At 43.9% G+C, this 26,005-nt stretch overlaps 1 protein-coding gene across 1 annotated transcript in view; it reads left to right on the top strand.

Annotated features, from left to right (window-relative positions):
• The window catches only part of PRPSAP2 (phosphoribosyl pyrophosphate synthetase associated protein 2), a 44,928-nt gene extending 35,950 nt beyond the window's left edge, over positions 1–8,978 (top strand). Inside the window, exons 10-12 of the mRNA XM_033090433.1 lie at positions 1,169–1,239; positions 4,854–5,000; positions 8,314–8,978. Of these exons, the coding sequence (XP_032946324.1) occupies positions 1,169–1,239; positions 4,854–5,000; positions 8,314–8,472 (377 nt within the window). The 3' untranslated portion in view covers positions 8,473–8,978. The remainder of the gene's footprint in view (positions 1–1,168; positions 1,240–4,853; positions 5,001–8,313) is intronic.
• The last annotated feature ends 17,027 nt before the right edge of the window (positions 8,979–26,005 follow it).

The raw sequence follows: 26,005 nt of genomic DNA, 5'->3' as shown, positions 1-26,005 counted from the left end.
GCAGTCATGGGAGGTGACGGATGTGTTACCTAACCTTATTGTGGTGATCATTTTGCAGTATGTGTGTCTCAAAACACCAGGTGGTATACCTGAGACGCACACAGTATTATAAGTCAGTCGTATCTCACAAAGCTGGGGGAAATTAGTTAACCGTAGGTGTTTGGTTTATTTCTGGGCTCTCAATTCTATTGCATGGATCTCTATCTTTATCTTTATGCCAGTACCACAGTGTTGTGATTAATCAAGCTTAATGTCAACTGTAATTAACAAAATAAAATAAGTAAAATAAAAGTTTATAGTAAGTTTAAAAATAGCAAAGTGTGAGTCTTCCACCTTTATTCTTCCTTTTTTTTTTTTTTTGAGATTATTTTGGATATTTTAGGTCCCTTGCATTTCCGTATGAATTTTACTCTCAGTTCATTTCTGCAACAGGTGACGTTGGGATTGTGGTAGGGAATGCATTAAATCCCTCGATCCCTTTGGGGGGAGCATTGCCATCTTAACAATGTTAAGTCTTCTGATCCAGAAACGTGGGATGTCTTTCCATTTATTTGTGTTTTCTTTCATTTCTTTAGCAGTGTTTTGTAGTTTTCAGTGTACAAGTCTTTCACCTCTCTGGTTACATTTATTCCTAGGTACTTTATTCTTTTTGATGCTTTTGTAAATGGAGTTGTTTTCTTCATTTCCTTTTCAGATTGTTCATTGCTAGTGTGTAGAAACGCAACGGATTTTTGTGTGTTGATCTTGTACCTTCCATCTTTGGTGAACTCGTGTATTCACTTTGGTAGTTTTTTGTAGATTTTCTATAAGTACCATCATGTCATTTACTAATAGAGATAGTTTTCCTTCTTCCTATCCATCTAGATGCCTTTGATTTCTTTTCTTGCGTAATCGCCCTGGCTAGCATATCCAGTACAGGGTTGAATGGTGGAAGTGGCATGCTTGTCTTGTTCCTGGGCTTAGGGGGAAGTTTTCAGTCTTTCATTAAGTATATGATGTTAGTTCTGAGTTTTTCGTAGTTGCCCTTTATCGGGTTGAGGAAGTTCCCGTCTATTTCTAGTTTCTTGGGTCTTTTTATCATGAGACATTGACTTTTTAAAGGCTTTGACTTACTTTTTAATATAGAAATTGTGTGTGTGTGTGTGTGTGTGTGTTTTATTCTGCCCAGTGCTGATTCCTAAAGAAAAGCCCCCAATCACAGTTGTTGGCGATGTGGGAGGAAGGATCGCCATCATTGTGGTACGTAAGCCTCTCTTACTATTACTTGTCATTCTGTCGACTTATTGTTACTTGTATGGGAGCAGTGGGACGGCAAGGTAAGTCTCATTTCAGTTGGTGCCTTGTGCTAACTGTTTGCTTTGGTCCAAAAATTGAAAATTGTTGTCATTAACTTATTAAGAAATTGCTAGCTACTTAGTTCATTAAGTATTGCGCAACTGTTTGTTATAACATGAGAAATTGTTGTGTGATGAAAATAGGGTACAAAATTGATTATAACTGTTTAAAGCACACATCCTCTCACGCTTCACAAAACCAGTGCACAAAAGGAATACATTTAATGCCTGTGTAATTAGGATAAGATGAACACGTGGGTACTCAGCGCTCATCGTGGAGGACCCTCACAGCACCTCTCTTCTCTCTTCCCCCCGAGCTTAGCCCCCTTAGTCACCAGCCCGGAAGTTGGCATTTGTGCCCCTACTTACCCTTACCGTCTGTCATGAGTGCATGTGTCCCTAAACACTATGTTGTTTTGTTTTGCATGTTTTTGATGTTTATATAATGAAGGCTTTGTGTACTTTGTGACTTTTTGTTCTCCCTCTTTTGAGATTTCTCTGTGTAGTAATATTTAATTGTACGTTATTCTTTTTCACTGTGTGGTGTTCCATGGTATAACTATTACACAACTTATTTATCTGTTCTCTGAGCATTGAACATATAATTTTTCCTATTTCCAAATAATACTGCTTTGAACATTCTTGCACCTATTTTCTGTGCATACATGCAAGATTTTCTATATATATAATCGTGTCTTCGAGTGGAGTTGTTGAGTCTGAAGTACACACATTTCCAGCTTTACTAGGTGGTGCCAGATTGTTCCCAAAGCAGTTGTTTACCAAGCCTCCATTGGGGGCCCCACATTCTCTCCAGTGCTTGTAATTTTGTTAGCAAATTTTGTTAGAAAATCTCTGACGTCACCGTACAGGGTGATAGCTGTCCATTATTCCTTAATTAGTAAAATCTGTAGAAACAAGATGCTGTGAATTTAGTAGCACTTTCTGCTGCAACTGCATTTAAAAAAAAAAACAACTATTTTATTTTGAAGTCATTATAGATTCATAGGAAGTAGCCAAAAAAAAAAAAAGAAAAACTGCACAGGGAGGTTTTGCACGTTCTTTATTCTGTTTCCTCCTTCTTGCTTAACTGTATATAGTAACACAGTCTGGAAATTCATATCACCCCATCCATGGAGCTGCTTCAGAGAGCACCAGTGTTGTGCGTGTGTAAATGTCTGCAGTCTTATCACATGTGTAGCTTTGTGTAACCGCCACTGCAATCAAGATAACAGGACTATTCCATCACAAAGCTCCCTTTATCACCACACATAGCGCCTGCCCTCCTGACCCCTAACTCTGTGGCAGTAGAAAATCTGTCCTGTCTCTATAATCATGGTTTCGGGAAAGTCTTATAAATAGACTATACAGTATGTAACTTTTTGAGATTGATTTTTTTCACTTAGCATGATTCCCTGGAGATCCATTCAAGTTGTTTTGTATATTAATAGTTCATTCTTTTATTGCTATAGTATTCCATGTATGTAGGTACTGTAGTTTGTTTAACCACTTGCCTGTTGAAGGAAATTTGGGTTGTTTCCAGTTTTCTGCTGTTAGAGATAAAACTGCTATGCACATTTATATATGGGTTTTTGTATGAATAGAGTTTTAATTTTTCTAGGATAAATGACCAGAAGTCCAGTTGTTGTGTTGCATGATAATTGCAAATATAATTTTATAAGAACCTGTCAAACTATTTTTCAGAGTGGCTATACCATTTTACCAGTAATGCTTTTAAAGTAATATATGTATTTTTTTCTTTGATCATAGTAATGTCAGTATATATTTGAAAAGAGTAAAATATATGTGCATACTATATACAGAGGGTGCCAAAAAATGTATACACAGTTTAAGAAAGGAAAAAACTGTAAAAATTGTAATAATATGTACCGATAACAAAAGATGAATACAAGTCACGTTTGACTTCTGCAATTACAAGAGGAGCTCAGAGTGGTTACCATCAGTGTCCAGACACTTCTGATTACGGCGAACTACTGCTTGAGCAACGCTGACCAAAGTGTCCACTTGTAGAATTTTTTTTGGCACCCCAGGTATGTATGTGTATATATGCATGTAATAAATACATGAATATTTATTCAACCCAAGACAGTGCTTGCTGCCCTAATGGGCTTAAAGTAACTTTGGTAGCCTGATTGTAATGGGAAAGACTCGGTTTTCCACCTCCTGTGTTTCCCTCCTGTGTGTCTCCTTTACTACTCAATATGAAACACTTCACTTTTGGTCACCAAATGTGTGGAGATTTTTCCCCACATCAAGCAATTCTCTGTGACACCAACTGGGTGTCCCACAATTTAACTCACAGGGTAAGGGCTTAGTCCCACGAGACTGCTGCCACCACACTTCAGATACTTGCAAACTACGTGTTTGGAAGTAGTAGGTCCCCAGGTTACCCACAACTTCTGTCCGACTCAGCTACAAATCAGAGGTTCCCATGACCTCCTCCTTGGGTTCCCTTAATTTGCTAGAGCAGCTCCAGGAACTCAGGGAAATACTTACTATTACCAGATGGTTATAAAGGCTGTGATAAAGGACACAGATGAACAGCCAGATGAAGAGATACACGGGGTGACGTCTGGGGGGTCCCGAGCTCAGGGGCTTCTGTCCCTGTGGAGTTGGGGTGTGTCACCCTCCTGGTTGTGTTCACCGACCTGGAAGCTCTCCGAACCCCGTGCTATTGGGCTTTACGGAGGCTTCCTCACGTAGGTACGATCGATCATTAACTCCATTTCCAGCCCCCTCCCCTCTGGAGAAGTGGGGGCTGGGGCTGACAATTCCAGCTTCTAATCATGGCTTGGTCTCCTGCTGACGAGCCCCCAGCCGGGAGCCACCCAGAGTCTCCTCATTAGAACAAAAGACACTGCTGTCACCCAGGAAATTCCAGGGGTTTCAGGAACCCTGTGCCAGGAACCAAGGGCAGAGATCAACATACATATTTTCTATTATCTCACACACTGGGAATCTGAAGTCCATGGATTGGAAACCACTGGACTGGCTCTATTGTTAAAAATAATAATTATTGTTTTTCCCATTATAAAAACATCTAAAAAGCATATTTCCCATATGCCCAATGGAGAAAATTTGGAAAATAAGGAAAAGCAGCAAGAAAATAGGAAAGAACCACCCAGAGTCAAAGCATCTTCTAACAGCTTTACTGTATATTAAAAAAAAAGAATAAGAAAAAAAGAAAAGAAAAAGAAAACAGCGTGCATTTCTGGAGCACCTGCATGGGGAGGGCACAGTTCTGGACATCAGGCCCTAGAGGGGGACCCAGGAACGCTGAGTGTGGTGGAGAGAGTAGACGACTGTAAATGGCAGAACTATGCAAGGCTTGCAGGGGATCAGCGGGGCAGTGATGGAGCCACGTGACCACGCCATCTGGACGCGGTAAAACGGCACGGCAAATGTGTCATCATAGAATTAGACCCTTTCTCTTCCCTGGTTGTCTAAACCCACCTTTTCAAAAGTGTTCACGTATCTTTTGCTCAATCTGTCATTTGACAGGATGACATAATCGACGATGTTGACAGCTTTCTCGCTGCAGCAGAGACCTTGAAGGAAAGAGGTGCATATAAAATCTTTGTGATGGCGACGCATGGCTTGTTATCTTCAGATGCTCCCCGACTGATTGAAGAATCTGCCATTGACGAGGTAACAGCCAGGCCACGTGCGGGCGAGCCTGCCCTGCCGCCCTGAGCTCCATGCAGGGGCCATGTCAGAGCCCCCCGCCCTCCCTTTTAGCAAGATGAGAAACTGCGCTTCAGAAAAGTTAGGAGACTTAAGGTCAGACAGCTACAAGGCCGTGCATTTGGGTTTAGATCTCAGTGTGCCTGACGCCAAAGCCCATCGCTCTCCCCGGTGCAGCTGCCCGTGGGCTGAAACCGGGAGGAAGGCCAACGGGGCAGTGTTCCTAAGCTGCCCCGGCTCCCAGTGATGGAAGCAAGGCTGTCCAGGTTTATTTGCCCTGCTTTGTGCACCTCGCTCAGTCCACAGCCAGCCAGGCAGCCGGGGGCTTGAGTATGTAAATCACATTTTTATTACCTCTCGAAGGGAAGTGCTGGGTATTCAGCTTAAATGAGTCAAACTTTTCCGAATCCCAATTTTTTACTCCTCACATGAGATCTCCTTGAGCCTGGCCCTATGTTGATCACCTTTGATGGGTTCAAGATGCCTTAACAGACCGAAGGCCAGACGTGCGTGCTCTGATCAATAATCCAGCCTCCTCGCTCAGCTGGACAACACGGACTGAGAACTGGAATGACATTACAGGCGGTCCAGGAGGCAGAATCAGTGATACGGAATTCACATGTCAAGTGAAGGGAGACGCCCTCAGCCCCGGGCAGCTGTCTCTGGTCTGTCCGTGTGGCACCAGCTGGGGTTCTCCCGGCTGCTGTGTGTGGGCACCTCAGAAAGAGCAGACCAGAGGAAGGTGGACGGGCCTGGTGGAGCCAGTTCCTTCGAGCAGAGTGGACATTGGAGAGGAGGCGTGAAGAGCAGCAGAGGCAGGTGTGAGTCTAGTAGCCAGAGCTCTTCTGTGGGGAGCCTGCGCTCGGAGGTGCTCTTGCATCCCTGAGAGGGCGCTCTCCCAGCCTGCGGGCGTGCTGGGGCAGTGACTGACGGCTGAGCCAGGTTCCTGTTCACAGGAAGCGAGGGGTTTCATACAGACTTACACACAAAACACAGTTGCACAGTAGATGAAAAGCTTTAAACAAAGTGGTGGCAGAATTAACAAGTGAGGAGGTGGGGGGGTGGAAGTGGAGAGAGGCGAATTTCCCCTTCTTTCAGAGTAGTAACCCGTAGACAGCGCTTAGGATCGATAAATCAAGATTTGAAGTGTTTTTCTTTCTTTTTAAAAGTAAAAGTACTTACATGAAACGCCTAGAGTAGGCATCTGTACAGACAGTAGATTAGTGGTTGCCAGGGGTTTGGGGAAGGGTGACACTGGGAGTGACAGCTAAGGGGGATAGTAAACACAGCTCCGAATGTTCTAAAAACCATTGAATTGTACACTCGGGCTGTTCACAGAATAGACCATCATGGTTTTCAGTGTTTTAGAGAAAATTGATGGAAAAAGTTTTCAGCACTTGACACGTATTTGCATGCAGAACATAAAATTATTTGTCCACCTTAAAAACATGGGTGAATTGTATGGTATGTGAATTATATCTCAATAAAGCTATTATTTTTAAAAGTGGTTAGAATAATTTTTGGAAATTTTATTTCCCAGTGAGGGTGGTTCTTTAGCGAGGAAAAGAGCCACAAGGTGACCACATGGTATCTGTGTGATACCCATGGAGAGGTATTTTTTTCCTTTGGGAGCTGTTCTCCCTTTTACAGGTCATGAGATTTATATAACGCTTTATGTTTCCATTTCTGCCTTAGTCTCCAGGAAGATCAAATACCAAATGACAAATCGCAATAATTAGTTAGAGTAGGTATTTGTCCCTAGTGCTGGTTCTAAGTGATTCCTGGTGGGTCTTGTTGACTTCAGCAATCTCACTGTGATGTGCTGCTTCAATAAGCTGTCTTGGGCCGGCCCGGTGGCTCAGGCGGTTAGAGCTCCATGCTCCTAACTCCGAAGGCTGCCGGTTCAATTCCCACATGGGCCAGTGGGCTCTCAACCACAAGGTTGCTGGTTCAACTCCTCGAGTCCCGCAAGGGATGGTGGGCTCTGCCCCCTGCAACTAAGATTGAACACGGCACCTTGAGCTGAGGTGCCGCTGAGCTCCCGGAATGTGGGCTGTGCCCCCTGCAACTCGCAACGGCAACTGGACCTGGAGCTGAGCTGCGCCCTCCACAACTAAGAAAGGACAATAACTTGACTTGGAAAAAAAGTCCTGGAAGTACACACTGTTCCCCAATAAAGTCCTGTTAAAAAAAAAATAATAATAAGCTGTCTTGAGGCTTATGTTGGAAGTAGGGAGTATATATTATAAATAATAATATTATTATTCCCACTCTCTGTTTTTTAAGAAGGCTGAGTTTTTTTTTTCCATTTGTAGCTGTTGAAAAGTGCTTGTTTTCTCCTTGTTTTTTGAGTTTATGAAATCTTAACTTTTAAAAATAACAGCTTTATTGAGATATAATTCACATACTATACAATTCACCCATTTGAAGTATATAAATGCAGTGGTTTCTAGTATATTCACAGACTTGTGCATCTATCACCACAATTTTAGAACATTTTCATCGCCCTAGAAAGAAAGCTCATACCCATTAGCAGTCGCTCCCCGTTTCTTCTCAATCCACTCAGCCCCAGGCACCACTAAACTACTTTCTGTCTCGTAAGATTTACCTAATCTGGAATTTCATATAAACAGAATCATATAATATCCGTCTTTAATGTCTCTCTTCTCTCACTCAGCATAATGTCTTCAAGGTTCATCCATGTGGTAGCTTGTGTCAGAACTTCATTTCTTTTTATTGCAGAATACTTCATTGAATGGCTAGAACACATTTTTGTTTCTTTGTAAGTTGATGGAAATTTGTGTAGTTGCTACCTTCTGACTATTGTGAATAATACTGTTGAGAACATTCATGTCCAAGCTTCTATATGGCCATGTTTTCATTTCTCTTGGCTGCACACCTAGCTGTGGAATTCCTGGGTCATATGCCACTTCTGTGCTTAAACTCTTAAGGAACTGCCAGACTGTTGTCCAAAGCAGCGGCACCATTTTACATTCCCGCCAGCAGCGTATGAGGATTCTGGTTTATCTACATCTTGCCAGCACTTGTTGGCCACCACTTGCCAACGCAGTCTTTTTGCCCACAGCTGCCCTAGTGGGTATAGGGTTATCAGCTCTTAATCTCTAAGAAACACAGATAGCATTCACACTGACTGAAAACTGAACGTACGGTAGGCCCACCGTCCTCCTCAGAGAGTGACAGTATATCAGATTCTCAGGTCCAGCCAGGAAGCTACTTGGTTTTGTGATGCTCTTGGTGTTTTTCTCTTGATTCCAAGGTGGTGGTTACCAATACAATTCCACATGAAATCCAGAAGCTCCAGTGCCCCAAAATTAAAACTGTGGATATCAGCATGATCCTTTCAGAAGCCATCCGTCGGATTCACAACGGGGAGTCCATGTCGTACCTTTTCAGAAATATAGGTTTAGATGACTGAACAGCTTCCCTTCCGTAAAACTCCCCAGGGCCAAACTGGAAATGTGAGCTGCATACTGTGAGGGGCCTGCCTGATTGGGTGGGTTTCCCAGGGGCGTTGTGTTTTGTTCCTTTCTTCTCGTTAATTCCTATGAAGACACACCAACTTTCTAATGTCAGTTTGGATGTTTCAGAGTTTTTTTGGCAATTTTTATAAAAGAAAAATTATATTCTCCTCTTAAATAAACTAAGTTAAGACCTGTTGTTTTTAGTTTATTAAATATAACTTGGAATAAGATTTTTAAGTTCACAAATAGCCTTTTTTCAAAATTGTTGGAGCCTAAGTGCTTGAAAAATTTAATAAAATAAATGATACCTGCAATTGAAAAGCCAAAAAAATTATACTGTTGAATCTAGTAGATGACATTTTTAGAAATGATTTTATAGATAAGCATATGGAATATGTGACCATTATTTATTTTCTGCAACAAAAGAAGGAATAAAAGCTTACTGTGTTTGTGTGTGTTTTTTAAAACTTTGTGTTTTGGCAATTGTTTTATAACTAAAATAAAATAAAAGCTGAGTATACCGGCCGTGGGTGTCAAACTGTTCATCAGCTTGATTGAGTTTTCTCTTCTGCCTTCTTTCGGGGACACAGGAGCCTCGTAGGGATGCGTGTTCCCTGGGCCACTTGTCCAGGCCCCTGCGCGCTCCTCATGCGAAGTCCTTTGACTGTGACAGGAGAGGAACTCGAATCCCAGGCTGGGGGGTGGGGGGGGCCTTGTTTGACAGCACAGCCATTGTGCAAACCAAATATGCCACTGCATGTCCTGGGGGCGAAGATGCTGGAGGGGGTCACCAGTGAGCAGGTGACGTGGCCTTTGTCAATGTCGGAATCTAGTCTTGTGTGTCCTGGAGTTGAGAACTCGAAACCTGTACCTTAGAGCGTATCAGACTCGGGAACACTGGGGTCCATGACTTCTGCCAGCGTGTTCTGCCACTGAGGTCACGTGTGGGCAGTCCCATCCAGTAAGGGAGGAAAACTTCAGACATTCTCACCAAGAAAAAGATACCTTTTTTTCCAAAAAAACTTAAATCTTTGCTTTCTGCCTGTCTCTGTTGGGATATGTAATAAAATCGTTGACTCAGCACAAAGTTAATATTCGCCACTTACTGTTAGCCACACGGGGGTTTCCTGGCCCTCCCTAGCGAGCAGCGGGGCCCCGCCCGAGCAGGCCTGGGGCCCCGCTCGCAGAAGCTTCAGGGCTCCCGGCCCCTGGCAGCTGCATGCCCAGGTATCAGGTGATCTCTTGCAGGTCCCTCTGTGTCTGTCACACCCAGCAGCGCCCAGCAGCCTCTAGGCCCCGCCACCCTACTTCTGAGAAAGGTGCCGTCCCCACCTCCCTTCAAGTTTTCTAGTCCAATTAATCCTAGAGCTGTCTCCGTTGAAAATGTGTCCTTGCCTTTTGAGAACCTGTCCCTAGAATTGGGAAGGTAAGATCTTTCCAGACGGGCTCAGGAAGTACTACACTGACAGCTGCTTTGGCCGGTGCAGCTCTGGTCTGTAGCAGGTTGTAGTCTCTAATCAATTGCCCCATTTGGAAGAAGAGCTTCGGGGACAGGAATCACCTGTGAGAGAGGAGCCAGCCTGTGCCCAGCAGGACTCTGAAATGAATTCTCTGAAATGGGCTGATGCGGCTTCCCAGTAAATCCCACATCTTCAGACGGCCGTGTTGTTGTTTCCCCCATCCTTTGCCCCTTTTGTTACCATATTACCATTGAGCTCATTCAGTAAGAAGTTTTCTCTTGGTGGCTGTGTCCCAGCAGGTTTGACCTGCATGGTTTTCCTTGATGTGTCATTCTTCATGAACTAAAGTCAAATTTATAGAAGAGAAGTGAATGGACAAAAATGTAATGGGATGTTTTCCTCTGTGTAATGAACTTGGAAAGCTAGCTAGAGCCCTTGCCATCCACCAATGCCTGGGGGTATGCGCAGTGCTGGCTTTGGCAGGATGTGAAGATGAACACCTGAGAGAACCCACCACCTGGCGGGGTTGATTCCCAGGCGCCTGGCAGGTCTTAGCAGAGAGTTAAGGGGCCTGAAGAAGGAACAGCTATTCCATATGAGGCTCAGGGAAGATGGTAGGTGGAGAATAGGAAGAAGGAACAGCATGAGCAAAGGTTCAGAGGCATGACGGTGCATGGTGTGTGGTGTCACATCACAGCCCGCTGTGGCTGGAGCAGGAGAAAAGGGTGCTGCGGAGGGGATGGCAGGTGGAGGCTGCAGGATAGACGCTTTCAGACACGGGTAGGAGGTTGGGCTCTGTTGTGGGGCTCACGGGTTCTGAGGATCAAAGCACAGAAGAGAAAGCCTCCCACCTGATCCCCTCAGCCACCGAAGTCCTCTCCCTGAGAAAGCCAGATGTTTGTGTATCGCAGGCTTTTCCTCAGCCAGAGAAGTCCCGTTTGCCTCCCAGACTCCTGTCTCCACTTAGCCAGAAATTCTGTAAAAAAAAAACCCTAATAGTTTCCGATTTTGATTGTGATGTCATCGATCTGGACAGACACGTGTTAGAGCTTTGCTCTCGAGCATCAGAACACTGGGTGATGTCACGGAGGGGCGTGAGTGAATGAATGGGTGGGTCAGCACACACCCGTTCAGCCTCGGCTCTGCGCCAGAAGGCTACTCATCTGGTTCTCGTCATTCTTTATCATCTCCAAGGCTTCACCCCTGACCAAGCACCTAGGATTCAGACCGAAGCTTCCTGCTTCGCAGCCCAGTGCTCTTTGCAACCGTGTCAAGCATATCCGGACCAAAGGCCCCCTCTTCTGTTACGTGGGTGTGTGGCAGAGCTGCGGGAACGTCGAGGCATTCCCCGGGCCTTGGCTTGACTCACTGCTTAGCCCTCACCCGGATCTCTCCACGGTTGAGTAGCCATCCTGCCAGCCCAGTCGTTGGCTGGTCATATTTGTGTCTCAAACTTCAGGTTGGTTGGCCACTGTGAAAACAGCTGCTAACGGAGGCTCCCACCGCCGCGAAACACCAATGCCAGGCGCTGTCCTGCACTTTGCCTCCGCGCCCCAGCTCCCCCTGGCAGCATTCCTGTTTGCTGTACGAGGAAACTGCTCCAGAGAGGCGGAGTGCTTTCCCCGCTGGTCAGTGTCAGGGTTTGAGCAAAGTAATACAGGCAGACCTCGGAGATAATTGCTGGGTACGTTCCACGTCACCGCGGTAAAGTGAATATTGCAGTAAAGCAAGTAGTAATCTTTTTGCTGATGGAGGATTGGGTGTTAATTTGTAAAACAATAACAAAAAAAACACCCCAGCATCTGTGAAGTGCGATAAAGGGATGTGTAATAAAACAAGGTATGCCTGTGCACATTAGGTTAATTACATAAAGTAATACAATTCCTGTTAGGGTCTAGTCAAAGTAGAAATCGGCGTTGTTAACATGGCACATTCACTCTTGCTTAGAACTCTGCAAGTTTAATACCAGTATAACTCTCTCCTTTGTGCTTTGTCGGTGAGCATAGTTTTCTTCAGGAAATACTTGAAAGTAACTCTGGAAACTTAAGTGAAGTTGGGAGGCCAGAAGGGGGAGCTCTCACACAGTACGACGAGGTCAATTAGAAGAAAAATGGTCAATTATAGACCCCAGCAGAATCATCATCCACAGGAAAGAATTGTCAACTACAGGCCCCAACTGGAAGGATGTACATTACATCTTCCACAAGAAACTGGTAGGCAGCCTCTCAGCCATTAAGCAACTGTCATCATCCTCAGCTGCTTTTCTCCAATGAAATTTCATTCAAAACAACCCCTCACAATTTTCTTCTTTTTCTCTATAAAATAATGCTTCTCTCCTTTGTTTGTTGAACTTGCCAGTGGGGTGTGCTATAGCTTGATTGTCCCAAATTGCAATTCTTTCCTGTTCCCAAAGAAACCCATTTTTGCTGGTAAAATAACTTTTGTTTTTAAGGTCCACATGACCAAGTTTTCCTTTAAAAAGAATAAGCTGGCAACTCTTGGCATGGTGGAGTGGGGAACTCCAAAAGTCTGTCTTTCCATAAAGCAGAGAATAAATTGGCAAAAACTGTCATGGTCGACTTTATTGGAACTCTAGAAATGAATCAAAAGTTTACAGCAACCAAGTAAATGCTCAGTCACAAAACACACACACACACACACACACAAAACAAACTAAAAGACAAAACCTGAATCCCGATAAGAGAGCTTTGTGGCATTTTAACTCCCCCTGGTCCCATTACCTGCTCCCCAGCTCCACAACAGCCTTGAAGATGACAGCCTGCATTCCTGGTGTGGGTACCTAGTACCAGTGGGAGCAGAATTGTGCTTGTTTGTTTAGACCTGTCTGGTGGCTTCTTAAAGGACTGGCTCAAAGAACTTGCCTTTATTTTACCCAATAAACTCTCCCAGAACAGAGAGGGACCATTGTTGAAAAAGTTCAAAAGCAAATGTATTAGCCATTGCCTCTTGGAGCAGACAATAAAACCCAAAAGCTTGGGAATAAAGATTGGGGAATGAGATGCTTTTGGAGAAAAGTGTTTTGAAAAGCTCCCACACATTCCTGGGAATCTAGAAGGCTCCACGATTGCAGAGGGTTGAGTGTATGCTCAGAAAATACGTGAGAAAGCTGTTAGATCTCGTCGCTCCACCATGCCTATTATTCGGCTCTGCACAAGAAAGAAGTGAGGGCTAAGGCAGAGTTGTGAGCTGCCTGGCTGAGTGTTGAAGGCATGCCTCAAGCCAGATACAGAGCCCATCTGCATACTGGGAGATTTTGGGGTGGGGGTGGGGGGTTCAGGCTTTTAAGGAAGTCTGTGATGACTCACTAGCTGACCACTGAGATAACTTCAGGTGCCAAAACAACAAAGAATACAGACTTTCTGAAATTAGTTCAGAAAAGCCACTAAACAAACACAAACAACTACAAGCAGCAATAAACACTGCGGAGGGAGGAGAATCTGATTTCCAGACTTCCCACATTATAATATGCAAAATGTCCGTTTTCAACAAAATAATTATGAGGCATGTAAAGAAATAAGGTGGTGTCACCGGAGGCTCATGGGGATGGCCAAGAGGGGACTCAACGCAGAGCAGTGGTGACCAGTACTTATCTCTGTACAGGAAAAAATTCAAGAGTGAGACAGATGCAGGAAAGAGAAAGTGGTTTACTAAAAACAAAAGTACATACTTGAGAGGAAAGTGCGGGCGAACTCAAAGAGTCACCCTGAGGAAGTCACGATCAGGGGTTCTTACCCCTCGCAGGGCAGGAATTGGTGGCGTCCCATTCACACAGTTCATTCATCTCCTCCCTGTGTGTGGGACTCTTCATTTCCTGCTGTTTCTTCCTTATTTGGTTCCTTGGAATTGTCAAGTCATCAGAGGCATGACGGGAGTCATAATAACAGCAATGCAAATGACATTATGATGACATTAAAATTAGCTCAAGTCAGTCCCCGGTCATAGGGATCAGCCTTGCTGGATGAAACTGGTTCTTGTTTTTCTCCAGCTGCAGGTGCTGGATACAGTCACTTGTTACTTGTGTAACCAGTGATCGAGGCCCCTCACGTTGTACCCTGTAGAGGGTTTCCTAGGCTACCCATCCTGCCTCAGTTGGGCTGTACAGAGGGGGGAGAAAGGAATAGAAATCATCCTTGAGGAAGTCCAGACAGACTTACTAGACAAAGATTTTAAATCAACTATCTAAAATACCGGGGATGCCAAAAATAATGTTCACATTTTAAGAGATGTTATCTATGTATTACTTTTCAAAGTTGAGTTGAATTATGGTAGCAAGGTATAGTATGACGTTCACTCAAAAGATGGTGTTCATCAAATCAATGCTGGCATCATTCATTGTATTACAATTTTAATACGGTTTTTTTCCTTTCTTAAAATGTGTGTACATTTTTTGGCACCCTGTGTATACTCAGAGATAAAGGAAACCATCAAAATGATGTCTCACCAAATAGAGAATGTCAATAGAGACAGAAATAATAAAAATGAGCCAAACAGACAGAATTTGGTCAATGTGGTGGAGCTGGAAGCACCACCTAGACAAAAATTGTGGTGGCAAAAATCTATCCAATGCAACACTTTTGGAACTCTGAAGTCTATGAAATGTTTGCAACTTCCAGGAGAGGTCCTGAATGGTAAATTGTGGTTCCTTTTGGTCAATTTCAGCTCTTAGGACAGTAGCAAATACTTATTCATCACCCCTGCCCTATGGCAGGCAGCGGTGCCTATGTTCCTGGATCATTCTGCACAAGCTTATAGAAGCCAGGGCTCGTAAAAAGGACTCTGTCTTCCAAGTATTGGGGACCTGTGCTCTAATAGCTGATGGCTGCTTCTGACCACAGAGGAACAGACATGGGTGGCGTGGGGTGCAACTAGGAAAAGAATAGCAAATTAAATCCAAAGCAAGTAGCGGAACAGAAATAATAAAAAGTAGAGCAGAAGGCAATGAAATTGAAACCAGCAAATAGATAAAGAAAATCAATGAAACCAAAAGTTGCTTCTGTGAAAAAATCGATAAGCCTCTAGCCAGGCTAACTAATAAAATGAGAGAGAGGACACAAATGAATAATATCAGAAACCAAAGAGGGGACATCACTATAGATCCCATGGATGGCAAAAGGATAAAAAAAAAAAGTACTAGAAACAACTCATGCCCACATATATGATAGCTAGATTAAATGAACCAATTTCTTGAAATAAAAATCTACCAAAACTCATATAAGAAGAAACAAACAATCTGAATGGGTCTATACCTATTAAAGAAATAATTGATAACCTTTTAAAACAGAAAACACCTGGCCCAGATCAGTTCACTGGTGAATTCTACCAAACATTTAAGGAAAAAATTACACGTGTTTTCTACAGTCTCTTTCAGAAAATAGAAGCAGAGGGAATACTTCTTAACTCATTATATAAAGCCAGCATTACCCTAATACCAAAGCCAGATAAAGACATTACAAGAAAAGAAAATCAAAGACCAATATCTCTCATGAACATGGATGCAAAAGTTCTCAACAAAATAGTAGCAAATTGAATCCAACAATGTATGAAAAGAAGTATACACCATGACCAAGTGGGATTTATCCCAGGTATGCAAGGCATTTTCCAACATTGAAAAATCAATTAATATAACCCATTACATCAACAGGCTAAGAAAAGAAAAAAATACATGATTACAGATGCAGAAAAAACATTTGACAAATCCAGCACCTATTCCTCATAACTCTCAGAAAACGAGGAATAGAGAGGAACTTCATCCACTGGATAAAGACTATCTACAGACAACTTACAGTTAATATTATACTTAATGGCAAGAAGCTAGGAGCTTTTCCCCTAAGATCAGGAAAAAGGCAAGGATGTCCCCTCTCACAACTCCTTTTCAACATCATACCAGAAGTCCTAGATAATGCAATAAGACAAGAAGAGGTTATTAAAAGTATATAAATTGGGAATGAAGAAGTGAAGCTGCCTTTTCTCAGGTGACATGATCATTTATGTAGAAAATGTGAAAGAACTGACCAAAACCCTCCTGGGACCAATAAGTGAGTATAGCAAGGTTGCAGGATACAACAGACAATCGCTTTCCTATATACCAGAAATAAACAAGTGGAATTTGAAATTAAAAGCACAATACCATTTACATTAGCACTACAAAATGGAATACTTAGTCATATCTAACAAAATATGAGTAAGATCTACATGATGAAAAATATAAAACTCTGATGAAAGAAGAACTAAATAAATGAGGAGATAGTCCATGTTCCTGGATAGGAAGACTCAATATTGTTAAGATGTCAGTTCTTACAACTAGATCTATAGGTTCAATGCAATCCCAATCAAAATTGCAGCAAGTTGTTTTTGTGGCTACTGATAAACTGATTATAAAGTTTATATGGAGAGGTAAAAGACCTCCAGAATAGGCAACTCAGTATTGAAGGAGAAGAACAAAGTTGCAGGATTGGTGCTACCTGACTTCAAGACCTACTCTACTGCCACCATAATCAAGACACTGCGGCACTGGGGAAAGAGTAGACAAACAGATCAGTGGGACGGAATGGAGCCCAGAAATAGACCCACGCCTGGTCTTTGATAAAGGAGCCAACGCAGTCCTATTGTATACTTTGTAGTTTTCTTGGTGGTGTTGAGAAGTGGACGTTTTGATTATTACCACGTGGTGGTAACTTTGGAAATCAGATCTTCCCCCTCCTGATGAGTTTCTGATGTTTGCTTGTTGAGGGCTGAGGCATCCATTTGTTTAGTGACTTTTCCAAACTACTTTTGCAAAGTGTGCATTACCTGTATGTGTTCAACATCATTACTCCTTAGGGAAATGCAAATCAAAACCACAATGACATACCACTTTACACACAGTAGGATGGCTACGATAAAGAAAAAAACCCAGAAAATAACAAGGGTTGGCAAGAATGTGGAGACATTGAAAACCTTGTGCATTGCTGGTAGGAATGTAAAATGGGACTGCTGCTGTGGAAAACAGTTTGCAGTTCCTCAAAAAGGTAAATATAGAATTTTCTGTTATCTTACAATTCCACTCCTAAGCATAGACCCAAAAGAATTAAAGACAAATGTATCAATAAAAACGTGCACATGCCATGTTCACAGCAGCATATCTGTAATAGCCAAAAGGTGGAAACAAGCCAAATGTCCACCAGCTGATGCATGGATAAACAAAACACTGTATAACCATATGATGGAATATTATTCAGCCGTAGAAAAGAATGAGGTGCTAATACATGCTACAACACGGATGAACCTTAAAAACAAGCTAAATAAAGTATGCCAGACACCAGTGCTGCATATTGTGTGATTCCGCGTATGTGAAATTTCCAGAATAGGCAAACCAATAGGGACAGAAAGTTGATTAGTGGTTTCCAGGTGGCGGGGTCACGGGGTTGGGGAGTGATTGGCTATTAGATAGAGGTTTCTATTTGAGGGGATGAAAAGCTCTTAGATAGAGGTGATGATTGCAGGACATGTTGAATGTACCGCCGGAAGCCATGGGATTGCATACTTCACAGTGGTTGCAATGATAAATTTTGTATTACGTATTTTATTTTATGTGATATATTTTACAAAAAAATGTTGAAAGAAATTAAAGTAGGCCTAAATAAATGGACAGACACCTCACGATCATGGATTGGAAGGCTTGATGTTGTTAAGATGCCAATACTGCCCAAGGCGAGCCACAGATTCAGTTTCACCCCTAAACCAAAGTCTCCACAGAGGAGAAAAAACGCCTCCTAAAATTCATATGATGGAATCTCTAGGGACTTCCAATAGCCAAAACAATCTTGAAAAAGAAGAACCAAGTTGGGGATGTGCATTTCTCCGTTTCAGAGCTTATTACAAAGCAACAGTAGCCAACACTGTGGTACTGGCCTACGGAGACATGGAAGCCAACAGCGTAAAGCATTCGGAAGTAAACCTATACATCTGCCGCCTATTCTTTTTTGGCAAGGGTGCCAAGACCTTTCAACTGCAAAAGAATGTTGGGGTTTAAGATAATTTAAAACAATTTTAAATAGTGTTTTGAACAGCACCTCATTCCTTTCTATGGCTGAATAATATTCCATCATATGGTTATACAGTGTTTTGTTTATCCATGCATCAGCTGACGGACATTTGGCTTGTTTCCACCTTTTGGCTATTACCAATCGTGCTGCTATGAACACACGTGTGCACATTTTTATTTGAACATTTAAACAGTTTTAAATGGTGCTGGGACAACTGGATATACACGTGCAAAAGAATGAAGCTGGACCCTTACCTCACACCGTTATATAAAAATCAACTCAAAATGGATCAAAACTTACATATAAGAGCTAAATATAAGAGCTAAGGTTATAAAACTTTAGAATAAAACATAAGGGTAAATCTTCATGAACTTGGATTTGGTCATGGTGTCTTAGATCTGACACCAAGAGCACAAACAACAAAAGAAATAATAGATACATTGGATTTCATCGAATCAAAACTTTAGTGTGCTAAAGTACGTTATCAAGCATATGAAAAGACAACATAAATGGACGGAAACTGTTGCATTTTATATAACTGATAAGGGTCTAGTATCTAGAAAACATACACACGCACATAGTACCCTCCTCATTTGTGATTTCACATTCTGTGGTTTACCCACAGTCAACTGCAGTCTGAAAATGTTATTAAATGGAAAATTCCAGAAATAAACAATTCATAAGTTTTAAAGTACTTGCTGTTCTGAGTAGCATGATGCAATCTCTCACCATCCTGTTCCATCCTGCCTGGGACCTGAATCACCCCTTTGTCCAGTGTACCCACGGCATACGCTCCTCGCCCACTAGTCAGTGAGTAGCCGTCTCTGTGATGAGATCGACTGTCATGGTACCAACAGCGCTTGCGGTCAGGTACCCTGCAGTTTACTTAATGACGGCCCCAAAGCCACTCACGTGACTTTTATGACAGTACATTGTTATAACTAATCTATTTTATTATTAGCCATGTTAATCTCTCACTGCACCTCTCACCTATGATAAAATTAAACTTTATCATAGGTGTGTGTGTATAGGAAAAAACATAGCATATATAGGGTTGGGTGCTATTTGCTGTTTTAAGCAAATAGGGGTCTTCAAACATATCCCCTACAGATAAGGGGAGACCATTATATATACGAGGCGTGATAAAAAAAATACAGTGAATGTTTACATTGAAAAATTGTATTACAGTAAAAGACATGTTACCATTAATCCCCCTCAAAACACTCCCCCTCGCTTTGAACACACTTATCCCCTTATTCCTGCCACTTTCTGAAGCAGTTCTGGAAGTCCTCTTTTGTGAGTGTATTTACTTCATCCTCCATCATGACAATGCTCCGTGTCACACATCTCTTCTGGTTTGTCAATTTCTGTCAAATAAAAACATTACAGTGCGTCCTCATCCACCTTATTCACTGGATTCTGGCATTGTGAGACTTCTGGCTCTTCCCCAAAGTCAAAATGACCATGAAAGGAAAACGTTTTGAATCAATTCAGGATATCGAGGCAGCCACGACAGCACAACTAAAGACACTCATGAAAGAGGACTTCCAGAACTGCTTCAGAAAGTGGCAAGAACGATGGGATAAGTGTGTTCTAAGCAAAGGGGGATTAATGGCAATGTGTCATTTACTGTAATCAACTTTTTTTGTTTAAACATTCGCTGTATGTTTTGATCACACCTCAGATACAATACATATAAATATACATACATATACAACTTATAACTCAACAACAAAAAGACAATCCAATTTAAAAATGGGCAAAGGACTTGAATAGACACTTCTCCAAAGATACCGAAATGGACAAAAATTACATGAAAAGATGTCAATGCAAATCAAAAACCACAGTAAGATACCACTTCATATCCAATTGGATGATTATACTACAAATAAAACAAAATAAAAAACAAACAAACCAAACAAAAAGCAAACCAGGAAATAACCAGTGTTGGTGAGAATATGGAGAAATTGGAACTGATGGTAGGAATATAAAATGGTGCTACCACGATGGAAAACGGTCTGGTAATTCCTCAAAAAGTTACACATAGAATTAGCATATGACCCATCAATTCTACTGGTAGGTATATGCCCTTGAAAATAGGTACTCAAGTTGGCAGGTGTACATACATGTTCATAGCACACTTTTAGCAGCAGCCAAAATACAGAAACAGCTCAAATGTCCATCGGTGGATGGATATGCAAATTTTAGTGCGCACCTAAAATGGAATATTATTCAGTGATAAAAAGGAATGGATTAGCGATACAAGTTATACTGTGGATGAATCTCCAAAACATTATAAGTGAAAGAAACCAGACACACAAGAACACATTATATGATTCCATTCATATGAACTATCCAGAACAGGCAAATCTGTAAGAAACAGAAAATAGGTTAGTGATTGCTAGGGGGGGAAATGGTACGGTGAGAAACTTCTTGATCGGTACAGGCTTTTACCTGAGAGTGATGAACATGTTTTGGAACTAGATAGAAGTGGTGATTATACAGCATTATTAATGAACTAAAAAATCACTGAATTGTTCACTTAAAAATGGTTAATTTTATGTAATGTACATTTTATCTTGATAATAAAAAAATAATAGTCTTCTGAGATTTAAAGGCTCAGAAGCGTTAGCATTTGAAGATCCCTCGTCACCTGTCATCCTGTGGCGATATACTCAGGAACAGAGCCTGCGCTGGTTCTGACGGGCACAGGTGCTCACCGAGAGGTGCGATGGCACAGCCCCTGAACGAGAAAGGTACAGGGAGGCACAGAGGTGACGGCAGCTCAGCACAGCCTGGAAGGGCACGCGTGGTCCCCAAGCAGACCCAGTAGTAGAAGGACATTGATGATCGGTGTGACGTTGGGAGTGGCAGAGGCGCAGCTGGACAAGTGCGGGGCCCAAGGCCTTACACTTGACCTTAGGAGTACTGAAGGCCATTGAAAGGTCATTTTGAAGCAGATGTGTCATATCAAGGATTAGGTTATTAAGTCATTCTGACATCCTGTGCATGGTGGGTGGATGAAAAAGATGAGACTGCCAATCAGGCTGTGAGATCCAGGTGAGAGTGAAGAACATTTAGTGGAGCAGCCCAGAGGAGCGGACCAAGGCGTGAGGGGCTTGTTCACGGTGAACGCCTGTCATGGGCTTTAACAGGCAGACTCGAGACCCCGACGATTAGAGCTTAATTAACCCCCTTCTCTGCCTCTGTCTTACTTTGTGACCTTGAGCAAGTTACTTAATTTCTCTGTGCTTTTGTTTGTCCATCCCCGGAAGAGTTGGGAGGCTGCCTGGGTCCCTGGTGACGTCTCAGACGGTGCTGACGGTCGTGCTTCAGATGCCACCAAGCTCTGCAGAAGGGAAGGCTTGCTTGGGAAGGTGCTGTCTGAGGGGAGCCACGCCATCAGAGAAGTGGCGCGGGAGGGGTAACTGAACCCACACCAGCCGGAAGTGTTTGTTGTCAGGAACTGGATTAGTAAAATAATTCAGTTTCCTCTCCCTGCCCTTCACAGCAAAGTGCTCCTTCCAGCTTCTCTACTCAATGCTGGCAAACAGCCTGAACTGGCGAATGACAGGTGCTGGGGCTGGGTTGAGGGGTTCTGGGGGCCCGCAGAAAGAGCCCCCCAACCCCTCCCGTTCACCAGCAGGTGGGCACCCATCCACATCCTTCTGAACCCTGCCGTCACTTACACACACTCTTTCGTACATAATGAGGGGATAAGTGTACACATGAGGTCTGACAATTAGGTTCGCGAACTTGCCACCGTGCGCTTACAGTGGCAGCGCTGTACAAACAGCTCAGTAAGGTTTCATAACCTCGGTATATCAGTGTCTCACAGCTGTGTTTGTGCGGACGTGTGGAGGTGTCTTGCCGAGTGGCGTTCATTATTGTTGTTGTGTGTTTTTGTGTGTCGTCACGGGAATGTCTGAGTTTGAATTAGAGCAACGAACAAACATTAAATTTCTTGTTAAACTTGGCAAGAGTGGAAGTGAAATCAGGGACATGTTAGTCCAAGTTTATGTGGATAATGACATGAAGAAAACGGCAGTGAACAAATGGATTAAACGTTTTTCTGAGGGGAGAGAGCGCGTCACTGATGAAGAGAAGTCAGGGCGGCCAGGAACGAGCAGAATTGATGAAAACATTGCAAAAATTCATCGAATTGTGCGTCAAAATCGTTGGCTGACAGTGAGAAGCACAGCAGACCAAGTAAACACCGATAGAGAAACAGTTACGAAAATCTTAAATGAAATCTTTGGCAAGAGAAAGGTGTGTACAGAAATGGTCCCAAAGGAGCTCACTGATGAACAAAAGCGAAGGAGAGTCGAAGTTTGCCAAGATGTTTTGGGCCGTGTTTTCACTGGTGATGAAACATGGGTGTACCAATACGACTCTGAAAGAAAGCATCAAAGTGCACAATGGAAGTCAGCCAATTCTCCAGGGCCACAAAAGTTCTGTCAGTCCAAATCAAGAGTCAAAACAATGTTGCCAACCTTTGTTGATATCAGAGGGATTATTCATTATGAATTTGTACAAACTGACAAACAATTAACTAAGTTTACTATTTGGAAGTGCTGAAAAGGCTGCATGAAAAAGTTAGACGACCTGAACTTTTCGCCAACAATTCATGGCTCTTGCATCACGACAATGTACCAGCTCACACGACACTGTCTGTGAGGGAGTTTTTAGCCAGGAAACAAATGACTGTATTGGAACACCCTCCCTACTCACCTGATCTGGCCCCCAGTGACTTCTTTCTTTACCCGATGATAAAGGAAATATTGAAAGGAAGACATTTGATGACATTCAGGACATCAAGGGTAATAAGACGACAGCTCTGATGGCCATTCCAGAAAGAGAGTTCCAAAAGTGTTTTGAAGGGTGGACTAGGCGCTGGCATCGGTGCATAGCTTCCCAAGGGGAGGACTTCAAAGGTGACTATAGTGATATTCAGCAATGAGGTGTGTTGCACTTTTTCTAGGATGAGTTCGCGAATGTAATTGTCAGACCTCCTACTGTTCTGCAATTTGCCTTTTTCACTTAAAACGTATCATCCTTTGTATCACTGTATAAAACCACCTCACCTTTCTAATGTTCACAGCATTCTACGGACGTACCACGATTCACTCCACCACCCCTCTGATGGGTATTTAGGCAATTTCCAATTTTCTGCTTGTGCTTCCTTACGTGTGTAGCTGGGGACGCTTGTGTGTTTCTATAGGGACAGACAGGCAGGTGACATTTAATATGAATAAATTATAAGTCCTGTCTTCGTTCATTGCAAAAGCAGGAGCCACAGGTAACCAGCCAGATGGAGGCTTTAGTCCATAGGCGGGTGCAGAAGAGCTGTGGGCAAACACCACTCGTGCACGGCCTGTTTCAGTTCTTTCTGGCTCACCCACATGGTTTAGCTGAGGCAAGCCTCCGGCACAGTTCTGAGGCACTAAGAAAGAAAATAAATTCTTAGACATCCCCTCTCCCTACCCCCAAAAAGAAAGAGAGGGTTCCAGTCCTCCTGCTTGGCCCTGGCCAAACCCTCTCCCGCCCGGCCCCTACTCCTTGTCCAGGAGATGTTTTTCATGAGTCTGAGACTGTAATACAATAAAAAAATGAATACAGTCATGTGCCACTTAATGACAGGGATACATTCCGAGAACTGCGTTGTTAGGTGATTTTGTCACTGCGCGAACATCGTGGAGTGAGGGCACTTACACACACCCAGATGGTGTACCCACTGCACACCTGGGCTCCATCCTATACCACCTTCGTGTATGCAGTCCATCCTTGATCAAAACGTTACATGGTGCACGACTGTATTTGGTCTTCCTCCCCAGATTCTGGCACACAGCTCCTAAAACCCTTGGAATTTCCGGAGTGACAAGAGTGTCTTTTGTATGCTAATGACACGACTGCCACCTGGGGCCCCTAGGTAACTTAAGAATGGAAGATGGTCACCAGAAAAACCAAGGTAGGATTAGAGGGTGGGAACTTTCTGCCCACCCCCCACCCAAGGTCCGGGAGGAGAGAGGGGCCGCAGATTGAGTTAGCTACCGATGGCATGTGCCTCAACGAATCACGCCTCCGTAAAACCCTACACACTGAGTTCGGAGAGCTTCCAGGTCGGTGAACACACGCACGAACCCGGAGGTGATGCACCCCAACTCCATGGGGACAGAAGCCCCTGAGCTCGCGACTTCTCTCCACCCCAAAAAAGATAGAGACGGTTCCAGTCCTCTCTGGTTCTTTCTGGACCTCACTGTACGTATCTGTGCATCTGGCCGTTCCTCTGTATTCTTTACCATATCCCTTATAATAACAAGTAAAATGTTTCCCTGAGCTCTATGAGCTGTTCTAGCAAATTATCAATCTGAAGAGGGGGTTTTGGGAACCGCTGATATCTAGGCAATCGGTGAAAAGCACGGGAGGCCCCGGCCTTGCGCCTGGTGTGTGAAGTGGGGTCGTCTTGTGGGACCTGAGCCCTTCACTGTGGGTTCTGACACTGCTAACTTGAGTCGACAGTGTCAGGATGGAACTGAATTACGTGACAGCCAGTTGGTGTTCAGAGAGGTGGAGAACTGGGTCGTATGGGAAAACGCACCCATGAGGGGTCAGCAGGGTGTTTGAAAACACCACACAGGCGCTTCCTCCCGGCAGGGTGCAGCTTACAGGTGTGCCATGGCGGGCGTCTCGGCTGGGCAGGTGCCCGCGTTCTGTGCTGGGCTAGTTGGACCAGAAGAATTAGCTCCGTGCGTGTGGTCGTGTTGGGTCAGGTGGGGTGGGAATGTGGAACGAGACTGGAATTTCTCCCTCAGGTCCTCCACTGGGACATGCCCGCCCACCAGCTCCTGGATCACCTTTGTCCAGGACTTTTGATCAGAAGCGGGAGAGGGTGGGGAGTTATCTCTGAGGGAGTCATTTCCTTCTGAGACCCGGGCTGAGGTGAGGGGAACAAATACTATGTTTTCAACTGCTTTATCTTCAGGAGACGATTTAGTAAATCTGTGTCCTTCTGACGGGTACAAAGTGGCTCCTTGATTTACCGTATGTTTCTAGCAATGGCTTAGGCAGCAAATGCCATTGGAGAGGCTGCTTGGTTGAAGGCGAGGCTGGTTGGGGGTAGGCAGTCTGGGCCTGCCTGGGTTTACTATAAGCAGGGATTTAATTTCTTTTCCTGCTTTGTCTAGTCCTTCGTGTGAGGGGATTAATCTTTAAATCCTCCACCTCAGGTTACCTAATAACAGGCACACAGTTGTTTTTGCCAGCCAGCCTGTTCTCAGTGACAGGCGCTCACTCATTAACACCTCTGGAAGGGCTAAGTGTCCCGGTGAAACTCCAAATGCACTGCAAAGCCACAGACCGTGTCACCGAGACCCCCGCCCAGCTGTGCACACTGATTTAGTTAGGGAGCGGGTATCAGGGCATCCGATGGAACCAGATCCATCACTGCCACCAGTGGGGGTGGTCTGAGGTGATCTGAGCTAAATCCCAGCCTTGCCCTCAAGAATGGCTGTGAGATGACAGGTGGCTCAGCCTCCATTCTGGGATGTGACGTCAGCAGCCTGAGTGGCTTGCTGAACACAAAGTGGGGCAGTGCGGCAAGGCTAAGGCAGGCACTGGCTGGGTGCTGGGTCCTCCGCGGTCCTGGGAGAGCATGGGGATCTGAACAGAGGGCCAAGGTGAGGGGCTTGGGCCTGTTTCACTGGTCTGGAGACAGAGGACACTTGGCGACAGCTCTTCATTGCCCCGCATGGAGACCTTCTGGGACAGAACTGTCATGGCTGGAAGTGAACCACGTAATGAGAGTGTCACCATCCCAGGTCCTTCTCGGTGCAAACGCGGCCCAGTGGCTGCAGAAGGACGCAGCTGCCCATGCAGGCGGTGTATCCAGACGTGAGGCACCTTCCCTAAGCCGCCACGCTTCTTGTAGGAATTAAATATAGGTCGAGTCACCCATTAGGTGACGGAGCCCTTTCTGGGACTTC

This window comes from Rhinolophus ferrumequinum, chromosome 21, assembly GCF_004115265.2.
Source record: "Rhinolophus ferrumequinum isolate MPI-CBG mRhiFer1 chromosome 21, mRhiFer1_v1.p, whole genome shotgun sequence".
NCBI classification, from domain to species: Eukaryota; Metazoa; Chordata; class Mammalia; order Chiroptera; family Rhinolophidae; genus Rhinolophus; species Rhinolophus ferrumequinum.
The sequence above is the reverse complement of the archived record's forward strand: the minus strand, read 5'-3'. Positions and strand labels throughout refer to the sequence as shown.